We start from the raw sequence: 20748 nt of genomic DNA, 5'->3' as shown, positions 1-20748 counted from the left end.
TGGCAGGATTTTTTTCAGACCAAAAAAATCAGTATGTGCTGTAGCTTATCCTTATTATAATCTTATCCTACTCCTAAGGCCCTACATTTGTTTGAGGAGAAAATCTACTGCAAAATAGTAAAATCAATTATTTTCAATACCTCTTTGTTTTGGGCAGGTTCTTTTTGCTGATTTAATTATGTATTTCCACTTACCACATCACCCCTTTATCGCCAAACATAGTATAGTCCTCTTATCCTGGTACTATGGAGCTCAATAAATCCCCTGCAAAGAATGAAAACAAAAATTACCCTAATGTTTGTATTACACATACTTGATCGGAATACACTCACCTGATAAAGTTAGATCGACCAGTGTAGTTCTAAATTGATCCAAACGCAGAGAACTTGTTTTCAGATTACACAAACATTTTAATACAGGTGAAAAAATCGGTAGGAAAAAAATATCAGTCCTTCATTCTATTTCTTTGACACATTACATGTGACTCTTTTCAAGCAGATATCGTGACGAGATTACAAACATTATGTTTGGTACCAGAACAAATGTTTCAATGTATTAAAAATAATACATTTCCAGCATAGGATACATTGAATACAAGAATAAAGGAAGGCTTCATATGGACAAATCAATAGCAAAATGACGATGTAACATAGAACAAATTGAAATCATAAGTGCAATCGTAACCGCTTCCTCACATCCACTTGGACTCGAGCACCCCCAAGTGGTCACAAACCAGATCGACCCATTTGAACTAGTTCTCCACGGAATAAATCAACAAGGTCCACACATTTTTGGTCACCGACAAACAAATCCGGTTCTTCGAATTTAGGAATCCCTGAGGTAAATTTGTCAAAGTGCACGAGGTCAAAAACAAAAGGATAAGAGTGGTCGGGTTTCAGTTCGTACCGGGTCTCAACTATCGCCGTTAAACTTTCCGTTCTTATTCAAGCGAGGCGCCGCTCTCCTGTAAGTCCATCTTTCGGAGACGTTGCGGCGGATTTTCACGACGCTTTGCTGCTCCGTATCCAAGTCCAGGGACGGGCTGGAGTGGGACTTGGTCAGGCGGCCTTCGTCCGGGTTTTCCTCTTCTTCGGCCACGGGAGACGCGCACATAGCTTTGTCGAACAAGTTGAGGACGGCGGCCATCAAGGTGCCGTCGCCCATCTTCTCCATGCCCTTCCAGGCCTCCAGCACACGCGTGTAGCTCTCGTAGCGACATATCTGCGGCACACGCGAGAAACGTCACTGACTGTGAATGACCATATTTCCCGGACTATAAGTCTCACCCTAAAGCCCCAAATTAGCCAGAAATTTGAACATTCTCCTTTTAATCTCGTATACCTTTTATGCAACCAAATTGGAAATGTGTTACCATACTTGTGCGATAATTGATCAGCCGTTACAATTTTGCGAGGACCAATTGCATAACAATATTAGCAACAGGCATCAAATAGCAATCGCAAGAGCACCAAAATACTAACCACCAAGATTCTGTGACATGGTTGGTTATTAATAGTTGGATAACATTGGATGAAATGGGAATCGAAACCCGGATTGCAGCAGGGAGAGCACCAGAGACTATCCACTAGGGATACAGATGAACCATGAAAGGCATTGAGTCTTATTTCATAATGTCACTATATTTTTACCAGATATGTTAGAGAAAAGAGAACACAGAGAGTGATTAAATACTGGTATAAAATGTTGTTTCACTTTTTCTCAGCTCAAACTAATTATACGGGACAAATGTTTCAAATATGGGCAGACAGCGTTGATTTACTGGAAATCCTTGGGGAAAACCGAATTACTTCCTACGATGCTTTTCTCCACATTCAATTTAAAATCTCGTCTGCTTTGTAAAGACTTTGCGACATTATTTCAGTGGTCCCCAACTTTTTGTGTGCCAATAACCGGTTTAATGTTCGACAATAATTTCCCAATAATACCATCAACAATTTGGTACTGTGACTAAAAATAGTGTGAAGAGATAAAACCTAACCGTGTTCATGTTTCGTCTGTATCCCCAGTGTACTAGTGGATAAGTTCAGGCGTGCTCCCCGCGTAAGTTCGGGTTTGATTCCCGTTGCAGCCGAAATTATGCAATTGTGATCAGTGATACATTCCGACTGATCGATTGATGCATAAATACAGTACTTTGTTGGGCAACCCTAGCCCTAACTGAAGTTCAAATTCCATGCATCTTAGAGCCTGGTAATGAAAACATATCACAAAAGACTACTTTTGGGGGGCTTTATACTGCAAAAAATACTGTTATTTTCAAGGTGGTTGCCTCTTGCGGCTACCTCGTGCTGCAAGTACTCGGCCCTGGTGCGGTGCTCCTCCATCTCCTTGCCTCGCGCCTTTTTGCCCTCCGGTGGGTTCTGCTCCAGGTACGACAGGTCCGTTTTGAAAGACTCCAGCATTCCCGCGTGAGACTGCAGCTGGCGTTCCTACAAAAAAAAGCAGTGATAGGAGTAAGGTGTTAGATTGCAGGTACTCTTCTCTGTAACGAGTACTGTAACTCAAATCTCGTTGTAATAGGGTGCGCTTCTCCGCTGCTTTAGGAAGGCACATGAGGAATTACCATGTCCTCTATTCTTTGACGAAGCATCGTACAACCTCATCGTACAATCCTCCAGCAACACAACAAAACCTGGAAAGTGTGGGCCTGTTTATATCTACCTATACAACTGGAATACTTTTATGGTGGCGCTCAGAGTACTCCCTACTGATATTCTCCCAATATATATACTCACATCCAAGCTGTACTTATAACTAACATAAAATACTGAAATCAAAGGGTCAGTTTATATGCGTTGTGTGTCACCAGTAGAAAGTGTTAGGAAGCGCATGGGAAGGAGGACGTAGCTTATACAGGAACCATGAAATGAATAGGGCAAACGTGAGCACAGAATTTACAGTAAAAGAGTGCTGGATTTTAGTCTTCTTATTTGTAAAATTATTTGTGCAATACAACATGCCTGGAGAAAAAAAAGAAAATGTATTGGACATGACTCAAAAATGGAGAAATATGGAAATATTCAAGTGGTTTGAAGCTAAAAATTAATATGGATATAGAGTGTCTTGACTAAGTTAGTTTGCAAGCTCTTAAGAAATACAAATGGTTCACCGCTTCCATATGAAGGTGTATACATTTTCTTTTATTTATTTTGTTAGTGGCTATTTTTAAGCAGTTTTATGGAGTTGGCTTCAATACAAGTGTATACGGTCCTCTGTAAGTAAATGGTTACTTTCAGATTAATGCAATACTTTTGGGTGTCAGTAATCTGGGGAGTAACACGATTACTTTTTAAATTTACGAACGTAATTAGTTATTTTTTTATGGATTTTTTTCTCAATACTGCAATAGCAATTTAGTTTTATCAGGGACCTGTAAATATGTTTCCTTAAAACGTAGTACAATTAATAAGTGAGTCTGGAGTTATTTATGATACTCGAGTGTCTGCTTCCCTCTAGTGGCCGTTTTACATAAGGCACTATGAATCAGAGGGTGGATATTTTGTCAATAATTTAAAGGGGATAATGTGTAATATTCAGTGGTTCCAAGTAGAACAGAAAAAAAAATAAGTAAAAAAAATAAAAATTGTTTTGGATTTCAAGCAAAACTATTATACCAATGTTAATTGTGGTAAAAGATAAATTTGTATTTCTTTTAAATGGTGGAATCCTTATTTAAAATTCATTGCCATATTTGTCTGGCATTTTGTTGCTACATGATGCTCTGGGCACTGGTTTATGTTTGCATTAGACAATACAGTGCCATCTAGTGGTGAAAAATTACACACTGGGGCTTTAATGAAATTCAAACAAAAATTTGGTTTGGTATTTATAGGCATCTCTGAACAAAATATAATTTCTTAGGAGGGATTCCATCTGCATTATTGGTGTCTGATATCGGCATCCGGTATCGGCTTGATTATCAGTATCGGACTAAACATGAGTGGTATAAAAGTATTAATTTTAAACTGATTCCAATACATGTCTATTCACCTCAAGTAGTCCCCGATAAATCACAAAAAAACGCCTCACATGACCTAAATAGGAGAACCATTTCATTTTCTTTATGCTGTATCCAAAAGTTATTTTTATCAGACTTCATTTTTAAGAATAATAAACTTTCCATTAGTAAAAATGAGAAATTTTAAAAATCGTTTTCTATAAATATGTGCATATGTATCATTGTTGGGAATTCAGATCAATCAATGAAATAGCACAGCACTAGTTAATTCCTTCAAATATGATATCACACAAGAGTACCAGAGTGTGCGCCGACTGCGATGCAGGCAGAATGGGTCGACAGAATCTCCGCTGAGAGCCAACAGCAGCAGGGAACGGAGGGGAGGAGTGGAGTGCAGATACCAAGTTAATGCGGCTGATCCACGAGATCATCTCCATTTTGGATCTAGTGCACAAAAGTGAACACCGTAGAGTCCTTGGGACAGCGCATCAAGTTTTGTTGCCAGACTTACGAAGCTTGGAACAGGAAAATCCTCCAGTCGGCGGTCTGCAATCGGAAGACGTGCGGCTTCTTTGTGTAGTCGGCTGCCGGCTCTGCTAGTGAATGATGGACGCTCACCACCTCCTCGCTGGTAGGCTGCTCGCCCCTGCTGTGATCCTGACACAAATGCCAAAACTATTGACTAAAGCAGTAACCACATAGAAAATAATGTACAATTAAGTACTTAAACTGAAGGCATTATCATTAGTAGCAATTTTACCAACCTTCTGGAAATAAAGTACCATTCCTTTCAGCACACCATAGAAGGTTTTCCATCGCCTCTTCCCCCAAGGAGCTGACAAAATAATCGCACCGAATCAATTTTAGCCCAAAGTTCAAACAACTCTATGAGTCGCTTACTGCGTTTGCCGTCAATATCGGCATGGAGTTTCCTCTGGATGAAGCCCTGCTTTACAACAGGGGCTGCCTTGTCGTGAGGGACGTCTTGAAAAGGGTTGCTTTTGGAGCGCAGAGGGGCATCCACCTCCTCCATCAACGCCGATGTCAGCTCCTGCTCATCGCTGATAAATAAATGTACCTTAGGTGTTGTTGATTGGGATACTAGAGTTTCACTAAATTTTCATTTCCATAAGTACTCACACAGCCCATTGTAGCGCCTCGCTCTTGATCGAGTTGTAAAGACACTGTAGAGTACAATGAAGAAAAATGAAAAAAAAAATCAAAAAATAAAAATACTTTTAAAACTCCTAACTTTTAGCATGTCCTTGCTGAAATTCTCTCCGTCGTTCATGCCCTCCAGGTTGGACACAAATCTTGACGAGGACATGGATTTCCCCACGTTCTATTGAGACACAAATTGATTAACAGTGCCACAGTTTAACTAGAATTCTGCGCAAGCGGTCTGTTACCTGTCCATGCAGGTCCGTGTTGAGGAGCATCAGTGCGCAAGTGACCGCTAGCACAGCACCTAAGGAAGGTTTACAGGGAGACTAATTCAATTGGGTTATCAAAAAACTAACAAATAAACAATATCCACTTTACTTAAAGCAAGAGTCAGGAACCTTTTTGATCCAAAGATTCACAATTTTTTGGAGAGCGCCATACCATATATTTTAAGACGAATTTCAGCAAAACCGCCAAACCGACTCAGCAGACAAAATCTAATCTTTGAGTGCGTTTTAGATGATGTGAAAAAACTATGAAGTAAGAATAATGCCAGAGCCTGTGTTCTCTATCAACAAATATACCACTTTAAACTTGTCTCCCTCCTTCAATACTAAAGATCATTGAGGCTCATTTTGACCTTTTTTATATAATGGTTTCAAAACAAGGTGCAAGCAGAGTTCTTTAGTAAAAATGTCACAAAATACTTGAGACAAGGAAACTGACGCAAGTACCTTTGGTGCAGACCGCGCTGGGCAGAGAAGTGTGCTGTATGCATAGTTCCGCCCACCACCACCACTTACCCAATCAAATTGCTCTGTGTGCTTGGCTGGCGTTTCTGTCCGTTTAGTTTTTCTGTGGGTTTTCATCATGAAGTGTCTTAACAGTGAATCTGAATTGTTTAATAAACTTTCATGTGGAGAATTCCTTAATGAAATAGAGCCAAAAATGAGTCTGTTGGTGTGACACCTTGACTGTAAACTGTAGTGGGGAGTATGCACTTTATATACTGGACCAAACCACACTACAGTAGAGTGCTCATACGGAAACTAGACTCAAATTTGCACTCATCAGAAATAAAAAACTATTGATCAAATTTGCATGAGCACTATTTTATCTCTAAGCCATATGGCCTTATATGGCTTGCTAACGATAGGTTCAAGACCCCTGACTTAAAGTGTGTAATATTTTACCACTGGATGGCAATGTATTATCTAATGCGAAGGAAAAATAGTGCCACAGAACACAGCATAGCAGCAAGATTCCAGACAAACCTGGCAACGACTTTTAGGTAAAGATTCTACAGTGTAAAAAAAAATACAAATTTCTCAGTAAAGATTCTACTGTGTAAAAGAAATGCAAATTTCTCGAGCTTTGATTTTTCATAAAAGTTCATGTATTTTTGCCTAGTATTCAAATCAATGTTTTTTTACTGAATGAAAGTTATTTTCTACCACTAGGAAGCTCTAAATATTACACAGAGTCCTTTCAAAGGAACAGAAAAGATTTTGAAAGATCAAAGCTCACTCGGTGTGGAGAAGGAGCCCGGGTTACACTGATGGAAGCGGCCGGCGAAATGCTGCAGCACCCGCTCGCGCTCCTGCGTCTCGCCCAGCAGGATGACCACTTTAAGAAAAGACCTAAGTGAAGAAAACAAGAAAAATAAACACAATCGCCAGGCCTTTTTGACATGTTCCTAGACATTTTATTGCTCACCTAAGGGCTTGATCCAGGGTTTGCCCAGTGAAGTCAAAAAACTTGAGGTATTCCTCTCCAACAGCACGACTAAAGGAATTGCTACATGGATACAAAAGGAACCAGTTCAATAAAATTTGATTTGTTTATATAATTTGTGCATGCTGGTGGTTAGTGCGACACTTGGACCAACCCAAATTTTTACATGAGGAAAAAATCCTTGATTTTTTTTTTTTTTAATTTATGTCAACTAAAACAATTTTGTTTTCTTTTAGTTTTTCCCACACCAATGGTTGGCTCATTACACAAGTTTGAACCTGCTAAAATAAGTATTTTGTCAATATGTACTTACTCTTTGTCCAGGTACTTGACAACATCAATGCGCTGAATCCCATCCAGCTTAAATAGACGTTCGGCGAGTCGAACCGCCTTGTCCCTGTCCACGTCACCTCCGTTCATGCACGCGGTTGCCGATTCGGTGTTTCTGCTGGGCTCTCCGTTCCCCTCACGTCTCGGCCCACATCCGTTGGCGGTGCTCGTGAATTGAGTTTCTTTTGACGTATCGGAAACCCCCAAAACGAAAGTGGCGGCATGCTTGCTTTGCTTCTGAGATGGCTTGCTTTTGATTTTCCTCTCGTTCACAGCCGAGGCAACAAGATGGTTTGACTCATCAGAGAGTTGAAGATTTCCTAACTGGAACGAGTCTTTGGAGTGTTCCGAGGGTACTCCGTTGTTCTGCAACAACATTTGTGTTTCTTGCTTTGTACAATCAAAAAAAATTTAACTTCCTGCAACAAGTACCTTGAGGGTTGGGCCTTTTTTGTCAGGTTCACATGTCTGAGCAGACGCCGCCCTAAAAAGTAAACATTTCAATTAATCCTAATTGTAAGACATCAGAGATTTGCATTTATGATGGGACCTATTATGCTGAAACATTTTTCATAGGAGATAAACTACATTCGTTTTAAAGCAATTGCTGTCAAAATTCAAATGCATTCACTTAAAAATTAACGCAGATTTTTATCTTTGAGAAGTGTTCACTCAGGTAAAGATTCCAACCTGCTTTTTTTTAGGTCAGGTGAGGCTTCACAATAAATACAATTAATTAAAATTATTTTGCATAAAAAATAGTACAAAATTATAAAATTTGCTATTATTATTGTAAAATCCAGGCAGGTCATTTAAGAGTAGTTCTGGGGCATGGTTTAAATGTTCAATGTACATTAATGATTCTCTAGATCAGGGGTCAGCAACCTTTTCAGTGTGGAGTGCTACTTTCAAATTTCCTTGTAAATCAGTGTGCCACACCAAGATCAATGTTTTTCATAGCCGAAAGAGATGTAATTTTACACCAGTCCAGTTATACAACATGGATATACATTGAAATAGTATAACTGACCAAGTTACCTTCCACTATTCTTGTTCACAATAAACTAAAAAATGAATGTGAGCAACATGTGGAGAGGCCTGTAGACATCCATGACTTCAACTTTTACCATAGGAATCAATCGGAATCAACCATTCTTCATCAACAATAAACTACAATCAAAAACAATTGATATGGACAGCTACCATACCATTCATTAATGGCATCTTAGTGCAGAAAATATCACAACCTGAAATAACAGCAACAAGGCAGAAACCTACTTGAAAATAAGTGAAATAGAAATAACAGCTGATTTTGTCTCAGATATAAATGTTTTTCCGTGCTTTGCTATGCAGTGAGCAATGCAATAACTGGATTCAGTGTTTTTAGCAGTGACAAAGGTTCTTAGGGTCTGTGTTTGTTCGCCGTACCTGGACACAGCGTGTTTAAATGTCTACTCTTTGAATTCATGTTTCATCTCGTAATGACTTTTAACACTTGAAGTGCGAGGTACAACGCTCTCGAGGCATAATGCACAAACTGCACAGTCATTTTTTGCAGAAGACCCCAGTCGTCAGTCAAACAACGAGATTTTTCGCTGAAGGAGCTGTCACTATTCATTCATTTATCGCGCGCCGGTGTTTCTGTGGCCGGGTCAAAACACGGATTTCTCTTCTTCTCCGAGTCGCTGTTTAGACACACACTCGCACACAGGAGCAGAAGAGGAGGGGTACTACCGTAAAGCCTCTAAACAACACCGCGCAACTGAAAATGTCTAGATTTCAGTTAAAAATGCAGCAAAAAAAAAAAAAAAAAATCATTATTATTTTGCCATGCACTCGCGTGCCACTAGTTAACCCCTCGTGTGCCACTGCTGGCAAGCGTGTCACAGGTTGCCGACCCCTGCTCTAGATTATTCTGGATAAAAAAAAAAAAGTTTTGTGATTTTTTTTTGTTATACATTCATGTGAAAATGTACATGTTTTTATATAAAATATTCATTAAATTATTTTTGAAACCGCTTATTTTCACTAGCTGACATCTGGCAGTGGACACACTCTACTGATGGCCAGCCAACTACAAGGCACACATATACATACAACCACTCACTCACACATGCATCCATAACTAGGTATATAAACTCAAATTTTAAAAAATATTTCAATGGTGATTTTCCCCAAAAAATTATTGTTTTCTGTACTTTTTGCACAGGTTACTTTCAGTCGATAAACTTTCTTCAAATATATGTTAGGTAAGGTTCATTGTGTTTACTAAAATCAATTCAAATAATACTTGCCCAGAGTTATTGATAAAATTAAGATATTATTTTAATGGCCAGCCCGAATGTCAGCCATCACAATAATTTTAAAGATTGAGCTCAAGAGTTGACGCAGTTTTAGATTTACCATTTGAGTTCAAGCCTCGACGGCATTTACAATGCTTATACGTTTAATCACTCACACAGCGCCGGAGACGCGTTCATCGGGATGTGACGCGTCGCTTCCACTCCACATTTGTCTCTCGTCCGCCATCTTTGGACCTTGAAATGAAGTTTGCGCTCCCGCTGAGTCGCCTCGTCCCGTCATCGTCACATCCGCTGCCTCCTTCGGTGGATTTTTAGGACGTAAATCCGCAGCAGTGCCGCTGACAGCATCGGCCGTGACGAGGTCTTCCTCTGAGTCACACTTCAACACGACCGCTGTGTCACAGATGGATGGAGATTTTGATTTCATTTGAAACGCCAACAGGTAAAGACGGAGCACAATATGAATTCTATATTGCGACTTTTCATAATGCGTACCATTTTGCCGGTTGTCTAAGAGCTGATGCGTTGAATGTTCCCTTTGTTGCGAGGTGGGCTCCTGTCCCGCTGCAGCATCACATGGCTAAAAATTGCAACATGGGTCATCGATCATGCACAACATGTGACTGCGGATGCAATATGAGAGGCGGCAAACGGGAGCTCTTTCCGGTACATTCGCCTGGAAATCTACCTCAACATCTGCATAATGAATGTGCAACAACTGAGGCGGCGATGCAAATAATCCCACTCACAGTATGAACGCCACAATGCAGGCAAAAAATGTTTTAACAGTCAAAGTATCATATTTGGAGTTTAGAAATGGTTTTAATATATATTATTATTTCAACTAAATGTGCTATTTTGGAGTGTCAAAGTTAGTCTCCAGACCTCAACCACATAGAATACCTGAAATCTATTTGGAAAAGAAAATGGCATTTGCAGTTACTGTGATTAAAAAAATAATCGTCTGATGTCAAATACTTGTAATTGTTGATTTTTTTTCCCCCTTGCCCCCGCCATTTTCTATTCAAGGAAGGTGGTCAGCTAGTTGATGTTAGCAGTAAAACATTCAAATGTTCTGCAGGTAATTCATCTTTTTTGCTGAAAAACAAGGGTGTCCACACTTTCCTTTTGAGGGCCAGATACAAAAAGAGAAAGCTGTTTTAAAATGTTTCACTTACCGCTTAATAACAGGGGTCGGAAACTTTTTTTACTCAAAGAGCCATGAAAGTGAAATATTTTGATTGACATCAAATATTTTATGACAAAATTAAACCCACTCTTCAAAAACTAAATCTTGAGCAAATTATTTTTTATTTCACTCTGTGACCTTTGATGAGTTTATAAAACATATGAAATAATAATATGCCAGAGCCTGTGTCCTATATGAACAAATATACCACTTAAAAGTTGCCTCCCACCCGCAGTTAAGATCACGGAGACTCGTTTTGACTAGCCTTTTTGTTGTAAAGAACGATTTCAAAACAAGGTGCGGGCAGAGTTCTTTTGTAAAAATGTCACAAAATACTAGACCAATATGGAACTATTTAGGATAGTGCACTATGTTGTGCAGAGATTCGCCCAACCCTAATGCTCACCCAATCAAATTGCTCTGGGCGCTTGGTTTACATTTATGGGTGTTTACAGTTTGTGTTGTTTTTTTTGTCATTAAGTATCCCAACAATGAACATAAAAGATTCAATGAGCTTCCATATAAAGGATTCCTTAGAGACGTACAGGCGAAACAGGGGTCTATTGGTGTAACAACAGGAGTGTAAATTGTAGTTAAAACTTTGCCTTATTAATTTTTGACAAACAAACAACTTTCAGTGTAGCTTCAGCTTCGCTTGTACTAAAATTAGAAAGTTGCAATGATTACTTTGGCCCTTACTCTATCTCCAAGGTAGAAAGAGCCATATCTGGCTCGCGAGCCAAATGTTCCCGACCCCCGCTTTAAAAGCTATATTTATTTTAATATTTCCCCCATTTGAACACCTGTTTTTTAAATGTAATGAACTTTTTTTCCAAAGTCACTGATTCATGAATTCTAATAAATTCACACTGTTAAAAAACACACACACAAAGCATGTCACAAATGATACAACCCAAAACACCAGGGAACCTACCTTGAAGTAATTCCCCGTCAAGGTCACAAATGAGTCACCAGCTTCGTCTTCTCCTCTGCGCTCAGATTTATCACCGTGACAGTGTTCATGCTTTGACGACGGCACAACATCCCCGGCGTAGGTTCCAAAAGACGGCTTCTCCGTGATGGTGTCGTGACTCTCCCAGTTAAAAGAGAGCGCGGCGGCCACAGCGTTGCAGCTCACGGGACGCATGAACCATATCGTCTCCTCTACTTTGCCCTTGGTCTCTCCGTTAGAGTGTTGGTGATCAGGAGTCCGCCAGGGGTCCGAGTAGGTCGAATCCGAGCACCGGGAACCCAAGCGGTCCTCCTCCATCGGCGTTTCCCCCCTCCCAAGCTTGCTTCTTCTTCAGGCAGTAGTGTGCCACTCACAGATCTGCCGCCAAGGATAACATGTGACACACACTGGGTACAGCGGAAAACCAAAGATTCACTTAAAAAGGTCCATTGTGATCAAAATAGTCATGAGAAGCTCCCACAGAGAGGGTGTCTATATCAGAGAGACAAATATGTCTATTCAGAATCCAGTAGATGAGGAAATAAACTGAGGACTTGTATCGTCGCTATTCATGTGACTGACAGAGTTGTTGTGCAACTCGAGGAAACACCGGGTGAGCAAAATTGAAACTTATGTACGTAAACTCACTGCTGTGTTTCAAAAAGGTTTTTAGGTTAATGCTTAAGTCACTCAAATTTAGCTAAATCAAGCAGGACTAATTTAAACTAATTTAATGTCTTTTACACCCGTTTTTTGGGCACTGAATGCATTTTTTTCAAATCTGTAATGGTGGCGTAAAAAGGCAAACATTGTGATGATTTTCCATTTTAGTGCACCAAATCCCTTTTCAATATATCCAAGTCTTTTTTTCTTCTTTTGATAGGACTTCAAGGAGCTGACTTTAGATTGGCAACCGCCGTTAAGATTTAATTCCTCCCGCAGCTTCCCTTTATTACGCGTCTCTGAAAGTCACGCAACCGACGGCCGGCTAAAACCTCGACCGCGTTTCCTGTGTGCGCTCACTTCTCGTTTCCTGTAAGGGTGCGTTTGCTACACCCTGGATGAGGGCTGCCTCAGGAGGAAAAGAGAAGTGGGTGTCTTTCAATCAGGCTATAGTTCATGTTTGTCTTGGTTTATGATGAGGGCAGCCCGGATTTGGCAAAATAAATTCCTCGACAATTTCGGCATTCAATAGTTCATCTGATTATTTCGCCAGGCCTAATTCATAAGTTTGTGACATTTAAAATGGTGAAAAGCAAATAATCTATTTTTCGTGGCTACAAAACAGAATGTCTGAAATTACATCATGCTTTTGAAACGGCTTGAATCAATTACGTCGATTTAATTTGTATAATGAAATTATGAAGCACTAAGGTTCCACAATAAAAGCTGTTTTTTAGGTACCAGAACAGGGGAGAAAGGCTTTTTGATCCGGCCCGCTAATATATACAACAGTAATTATAGTAATACTAATAAATATATATTTTTCATGAAGCGTTAATGTGTACTGCACTCAAGGCCAACAGTCCAATATATGGCTACATTTCTTTGTAGTTAACATTTTTTAAAATCATGTATTTATATTAATTAGAAAGATATTTGAAAAAATTGACGAGATGAGCGACCGCTCTTGCATTTTGAGTTTTTCAAAAAATTGTAATCAAAAGTCAATCTTTTTTTTTTTCCTCCTGGCTTAGCAGGTATGCCAATTTTTTTAAACCAAATTCGCCAAGTGACTCAAAAAGTTTGCCCACCCATGTCCTAAAACTTTTTGTCACTTAGTTTAGTCACATATGCACTGCTCAAGAAACAAATCTACTCCAAATACCAGGTCCACATCTATTGCATTTTTGCCCACCAAAATAATGAAAACAGAGTGAACTATTTCAAATGGAAGCTTAGGATAGCTGTTGGCATATAGTTTAAGAAAAGTGCAAATATTTAAACATGCTGACAGCATGTTAGGACAAAAGCCGAACAACGGGCAAAACGAAGGCAGGTTGTGTTGCCAGAATCCTATCATAGTCTACTATTTGTCAGAATTAATAACCAAGAAACATAATGTTGGGTAGAAGTTTTTAAAAACATAAATCTTACTTACCAACCCTCGGATTTGAAAAAGCAGCATCGTAAAATCAACCGGCTTGTGAGCTTTTCATCTAGTGAGAGGCAGGAAGACAGGCATGGCTTCTTACATGCTTTCAACAGTGCAAATGATTTCCGCTTTCCTCCATTACCTGCTTGGCACCACAAACGGGCTGCACAGCTGTTCTCTTTGCACCTCGCAGCATGTCAGCGGGAGTTTACACTCACAGGTAGGCCTCGCTCAGGGTTTCCTTTGTGGAGAAATTATATTTTTTAATTTGCTTCCGCGAGAAAGTAGTACAGAGGAAGAAAAAGCACGATTAGCAAACGGGGAAAGACATCTAAGAGGTTCTGCCTACACCCATAGGGCCCAAAGGAATGCGCACACACACATACACACACACTCAATTTTGAAAAATACACAGGTCAGGTGAGGGGAGTGGCTCAGCTTCATTCCTTTAAACAAAACTACCGGTACTAGTAATCATGATGTAGCAAAACCAGGAGGTTTCTGTCCAATTTAAGAGACAAAAAAAAAGTACTAGATTTACCAGTATAGCTGGGCATCAATACTATTTTCCTGAATTGCGTCAACTCCGAGTCAGAAGAATTGAAATGATTCAATTTAATTTTCTTTACCCGTTTGATTAATTGGGATCATTCGAAAATCGTTTAATACAGTTTTTTTAACACTTTTTGAACAACGTGCACTTTTATAAAAAATGTCCGAGGCACAGTCCGTCTAAAATGTTTGAAAATGAAGTCATGTCAAATATTTCACTGTACTACCTCATAAGCAGAAAATTAGTATATAAAAAGAAGAGAATGATACTTAAAATTAAAAAAAATTATTTGCTTTATTTATGTTTTTATTTTTTACAGTGCAATCTTTAACCTCATGAGCAGATAATTAGTATATAAAAATATACTGCCACCTACTGATATGGATGACGATTACAGTTCCTCGTCTGAAGATAGCAAAAAATACTGAATAATGGCCTGATTTTTTTTAAAGATAAAATTGGGCAAATTCCAGCGGCACACTAGACAAGGTCTCACAGCACACTAGTGTTGAAAAACACTGGTTTAATATATTACATACTTTACATGGAAAATATTTTACTCTTCAGATATCAAGAACAAGAAAAAAAAAAATGCATTTTCGTTTAAAATTACAATGCTCATTACGATTGTGTTTATTATAATTATTATCATTGTAACATTTTTTTAAAAAATGTTTAATTTGTAGCCACTTTTAAAATTAAATTTTGATAATCTCATGAATCAGACATATAAGTAAAAGTAAAGGCTGCTATGTAAAGATAACAGGTATCATATCTGTGCTGGTCAAACTCTTATCGGTACTCTCGATGATGGCTTAAACCTATAGTGGCTGCCTGGTAGTGGCTGTTAAGGAACTAGAAATTATAAATTGCCATTAATTAAATGCAATATTAGTGGAAATATTATATTGGGATTTAAGAGTAATTCTTTCAAAATATCAGCCATTTTTGAGGGAAGGGAGAATTAAGACTTAAAAAAGTATTTCTATTGGATTAAAATCATGGTGATGTTGAAACATCCTTAAAAGAAGTATCTGTCACATTTAAAAAATGTAAAGCTATTTGGGGAGGAAAAAAAATATCAAGTCTCGTTTTTAGTCCATAAACACAAAAGATTTTATGAAATTATAAGTAATCATTTAAAATTCCAAACAAAGCTCTGACACTTGTTGTGGATTGTGATTAGCTTGTCTAAATTTAGTCCACAGATAGTCGTGGTTGTGTTTCACTCGTCAAAATTGGTCCAAATTTAGCATTCATAATGTTTTATTTTCAATTTCTTTAAAATAACTTCCTTTAAACCAGTCTTTGCTTTGTGGGGAGACACGACAAAGAAAAAGAAAAGAATTGTCATGTATAAATATGTAACATAACCTGGTTTAATGTCATCTTGACATGTTATATTTTCTAAAATGCCGGTTTGTTAAAGGTGCTGTCCGAAATTTGAAAATATTCTACAAAAATTATCATCAGCTGCCTGTGTGGCGCTTGCATTTATAACCTTATCTTCTCTGTTCCTTTATCTTCTTGGCTCATACCTCACTGTGAATGTGTAAAACTGGAGTGTCATGCCCAATTTCGTTGCCACAACATGTTAACCCATTTTGTAACAATGACAATAAAGGTATATTCTATTCTATTCTATTTCTTAGACAGATTTTAAGAAACTCTTATTTTTTTCGTGTTTTGTGGGGTTTGGGTTGGTGTTTGTACTGTATTTGAAACAGTCCTTTTCTTACTTTCACCATTTTCATAGTACACTGACAGAAAACCGCGAGCATAAGCATAAAACAACTCTCGACCCCTCCGCCCCTTTCGTACTTCCTGATGTGTTGCGAACACCTACAACAGCTCTGATAAAAGTAAAATGAAACCAGAAAGGCGCGGTGAAAAAAAATCATAAAGGGTCTTTGAACTCAGTTGGGCATTGAAACACTCATTTACTTTATAGAGAAAATATTCTAGCTTGAACTTTTTAAGGGCACCTTCAACGACGCACCCACATTTGAAAATGTGGTATACGTGTGTCATATTTTGATCAAAAAGTGAGTCCCTGGCGACGTTTTTAGACATTGGATTTTGGGCAAAATCTGGTCTAAGACAGATCACATTTAGCTTAAAATTATTTTAAAAAATAACCTCCACAATTTGGACTGTGTATAATCCATTTAGTTCACAAATAATTGTTGTTTTCACACAATTGTTCAGAAAATGTATTGTCATTGTCAAAGAACAACAAAACTTCGTTTGGAGCATCCAGTCATCCATTCACAGTTAAAAAATAATGCAAAGATCCATAAAAAAAATCAGAATATAGATAAAAACCCAATACCCATAGATAACCCAGTATACACTTTAAAAGTACAAGTGCAGATATGGTATCATAAAACTGAATCGCAGCATAATGGAATCAGTGCAATTGTGTCCGTCAGTCATCATCACACTTCTATTCTATAGCATATGAATAACCTATATTTTATGTTGACAATATCTGTGGATTATTTATTATTGCAACATCCATTGCAGCCTGGTCATCCTGGAAGGGGGATGACCTCATGTGCTGTCCCTTCTCAATGTTTCTTCATTTTCCTCATGTTGAGGTTTTTGAGTTTTTCCTTGCCCTCATGTAAGTTTAAGATCAGGGAATGGTGTAATAATAGACTGTGGTTTGCAATAATCTGTGGTCTGTGCAGGCATTTAATACTCTTTGTGATTAAGGGCTATACAAATAAACATGACTTGACTCGTAAAGTTTAGTGTAATTTGGTACAAATTTAGATTTGTGGACATCCATGTTTTTCAGCAAAAAGATCAAATACGGTACCTATAGAACATATGACTGCTTGACTGTTGATATTTAGGGCAGATTTGACATTACTTCGCTTTTACCTATTACTTTCCAACCTTTTTCTCCATACCCGACTATTCTATGCGGCAGTGTGTTGGGGAGGCAGTGCTAAGAAGAAGGATGCCTCTCGTCTTAATAAACTGGTGAGGAAGGCGGGCTCTGTTGTGGGCACAGAGCTGGACAGCCTGACAACTGTAGCTGAGAGACGAGCACTGAACAAACTGCAGTCAATCATGGACAATTCATCACATCCACTACACAGCATCATCTCCAGACAGAAGAGCAGCTTCAGCGACAGACTGCCGTCACAGTCTTGTTCCACGGACAGACTGAGGAGATCATTTCTCCCTCATGCCATGAGGCTCTTCAACCCCACCCGGAGGAGTAAAAGGCCACACTAAACCCCACCTCCACATTTGCATATTACCCTATTTTTATTACAGTGTGTATTTTCTGTAGCACTATTTATATACTCTATAGCAAAACGTTATATTGGGTATTTTTGTATTCAATATTTTTATTTTATTATTTTATTTTTCAACACAACGATACTGCTGGAAGTGCGAATTTCCCTACAGGAATGAATAAAGTATCTATCTATCTATCCATCTAGACATCTATCCATCCATCTATCCATCTAGACATCTATCTCTCTAGACATCTATCTATCTATCTTGACATCAATCTATCTAGACATCTATCTATCTAGACATCTATCTATATATCTATCTAGACATCTATCTATCTAGACATTATCTATCCCTCTCTCTCTCTCTCTCTCTCTCTCTCTCTCTCTCTCTCTCTCTCTCTCTCTTTTTTTTTATCTATGCCTGTGAATCAAGACCGCTGATCATTTCGAGATTTGAACAAGTCCCTGGTAGAACAGACTGAGGAGATCATTTTTCCCTCATGCAATGAGGCTCTTTAACTCCACCCGGGGGAGTAAAAGCCTACATTTAACACCAACCCTACATTTGCATATTACCCTATTTTTATTACAGTGTGTATTTTTGTAACACTATTTAAATGCCCTTTATAAACACGTTATATTGGGTATTTTAGTATTGTATATCTCATCTCATATCATCTCATTAGCCGTACCGCTTATCCTCATTAGGGTCGCGGGGGGCTGGAGCACATCCCAGTCTTTTATTTTATTTTTTTAACACAAGGATACTGCTGGAAGTGTGAATTTCCCTACGGGGATGAATAAAGTATCTATCTATCTCATCTCATCTCATCTCATCAGCTGTACCGCTTATCCTCATTAGGGTCGCGGGGGGGCTGGAGCCCATCCCAGCCATCTCCGGGCAGGGGACACCCTGAACTGGTTGCCAGCCAATCGCAGGGCACACAGGGACAGACAACTCATTCGCTCATTCACACCTAGGGACAATTTGGACCGGCCAATTCACCTGAAATGCATGTTTTTGGAACGTGGGAGGAAACCGGAGTGCCTGGAGGAAACCCACGCAAGCACGGGGAGAACATACAAACTCCGCACAGGAAGTCTGGAGCTGGATTTGAACCCACGACAGGTTCCCATGACATGAACTGTGCCGCACAAGCGCTAACCACTGCGCCGCCGTGCTGCCATCTATCTATCTATTCAAGATTAAAAGGAATTGCTATATTTGACCTGGGTAGAGTTAATGAGGATGACAAACCTGTCAAAATGATGAAAGCAATAATAACTTATATTGACGGATTAAAACACTAGAATTGGTTCAAATTTAGCCACTGAAAGACGTATTTTTAACAGGTTTTCAAACCAGTTTGTTTTCTGGGAGAGGCGACTCATCAGAGCTGAAAAAAACAAAAACAGTCACAGAACTGTCATGAATACACTGGAAAGAACAATGCTACCTTATTGGAGTCTTGACAGGTGTTTCTATATAAGAAAAAAACTCAATTTATGACTAAATAAAACCTATCTCGTTGTTGACCGCCCCAAAAACACTTATTAGAGCGTCCATATCAAACGCTTTTAATCCACGTCAACAACAAGCACTTTCGATATTTCACTTCACGTTTCTCCATCGTCGATATTCCACTTTTTTGACGTCTAAAGCGTCATATTTAATACAGTTTCGTAATTAATACAACACAACATAAGAGAAAATGTACGTCACGTCCCGAAAGTGACTTTACTACATCACTTAGCATCAGCATCATTAGCATGATTAGCATTGAGATTAAAAATATTAGCATACCTAGCATTTAAGCGGGCATCTTTTCGGTTGAAGCTCAGCCGTCGGCATTAGTGGCGTCCTTGCGAGGTTTTACTTAGAACGGAATTGTTATCTCGAAAAAAACAATTTTAAAAGCGTGGTGTTTAGTCATAGTGTGCGGCACCATAAACGCGTTAGCCTGTGTTACGTGGCTCCACTTGGGTCGTTCGTATTTGGGCCCTGCAGGGGGCGCACTGGAGCCTCACTCGATGAGGGGAAAGTAGACCGTGCGTCACTTTCGTGACGTCATCTCCACGCGACTTGCTTTCAATCGCCCAAAATAACTCGTTTTAATTTTAAACAAAAGCGACGCTTTATAAGATCAATATATATTTCCTGAGTTTTTTTTATTATTAAAGAGTATACAAATAAACATGACTGTATTATCCAATTTGAATTGTCGTTTTTCTTAAATGCAATTCTGTTTTTCCCTAAAATGTTTTTTTAATATAAAAGAACATAATACATTGCTGCATTTATCGTTAAACTTTCTGGAAAAAAATTATAACTCTGCGGTTAAAAGGGTTTTTTTCAGAGTTTTTTTCTAATATTTTTGGTTTTATGATTCTTTTAATATGGTAGATTATCTTACACTTCCATCCATTTACTGCGCCACTTATCCTCACTAGGGTCGCGGGCTATCTCACACTTATTATGTAAGTATCATTGTTTTACTTAATCTATTTTTAATATAGTCATTATTTTTTATTCATTTTCATTTAGTGCCCACGTTATTATTTTAGCTGTGGAGAATAAATACTATATTGAAAATGAGCTAAATTATCTACATGAGGGATGAGAGTTATAGACAATGTACAATACCTAAAACAAGAAACAAAAAATCAAATAAACTTAGTTTAAATGTTTTCATTTCTTAAAACAAGAAAATACTTAAAATGAGCAAAATTCGCTGCCAAATGTCGTTTTGAGATAATGTATGATAGTTACAAAAATATATAGAATTAATCCAACTATTTTAGTTGTATTAGTCTAGTATAATAAGAAAAAATAAATACTAAAAAAATAATACAGTGATCTGTTATGTCAGCTGGCAATATGTGTCACCCTTTTTATTATTTTATCTTTTCAAAGTCAGTCAAAAACAAAATAAATGAGTTTTATTGTGACTAATACACAACATATGATCTAATCAATTCTGTAACATTCATTAAATTCAAAAACACATACAGTATTGAATTTTTTTTATATTCATGCAAAACATTCCAACTATTCACCAAAAAAACACAATCCACACAATCTTGATGTACGGCACAGGAGCTGTGGATAAAAACAAGATAACATTGGTCAATTTCTATTACTCGTTAACATGGTTAGCAGCATTTTAGCTTGGAGGTCACTTGGGGCCAGAC

The 20748-nt window shown here is 38.4% G+C and overlaps 1 protein-coding gene across 1 annotated transcript; it reads right to left on the bottom strand.

Moving 5' to 3' along the window:
• Positions 1 to 386: 386 nt before the first annotated feature.
• Positions 387 to 19155, bottom strand: LOC148350062 (PH and SEC7 domain-containing protein 1). Its single transcript, XM_088356283.1, has 19 exons — positions 19014 to 19155; positions 13889 to 13987; positions 13753 to 13810; positions 11634 to 12029; positions 10006 to 10090; positions 9666 to 9903; positions 7640 to 7691; positions 7191 to 7573; positions 6860 to 6940; positions 6671 to 6783; positions 5389 to 5447; positions 5232 to 5321; positions 5120 to 5163; positions 4880 to 5040; positions 4744 to 4814; positions 4491 to 4636; positions 4279 to 4423; positions 2304 to 2450; positions 387 to 1221 (listed from the first exon to the last, which is right to left on the bottom strand). Exons 4-19 carry the CDS (start codon positions 11967 to 11969, stop codon positions 913 to 915), a joined length of 2460 nt encoding a protein of 819 aa, XP_088212409.1. The 5' UTR covers positions 11970 to 12029; positions 13753 to 13810; positions 13889 to 13987; positions 19014 to 19155; the 3' UTR covers positions 387 to 912.
• Between the last annotated feature and the right edge of the window lie 1593 nt (positions 19156 to 20748).

The sequence above is a fragment of the Urocampus carinirostris genome, chromosome 16 (genome assembly GCF_059441175.1).
Source record: "Urocampus carinirostris isolate Australia breed hairy pipefish chromosome 16, RoL_Ucar_1.0, whole genome shotgun sequence".
Lineage (NCBI taxonomy): Eukaryota > Metazoa > Chordata > Actinopteri > Syngnathiformes > Syngnathidae > Urocampus > Urocampus carinirostris.
This window is presented reverse-complemented; position numbering and strand designations above follow the sequence as displayed.

Bases quoted from the DNA above. Each gene is read 5' to 3' on its own strand.
- LOC148350062 (XM_088356283.1), bottom strand. From the start codon at position 11,969: ATGGAGGAGGACCGCTTGGGTTCCCGGTGCTCGGATTCGACCTACTCG. The intron at 7,692-9,665 runs GTGAGTGATTAA...TTTACTTTTTAG, and splicing joins GAACGCGTCTCCGGCGCTGT to GGCGGCGTCTGCTCAGACAT. The intron at 4,815-4,879 runs GTAAGCGACTCA...TTATTTTGTCAG, and splicing joins CGATATTGACGGCAAACGCA to CTCCTTGGGGGAAGAGGCGA.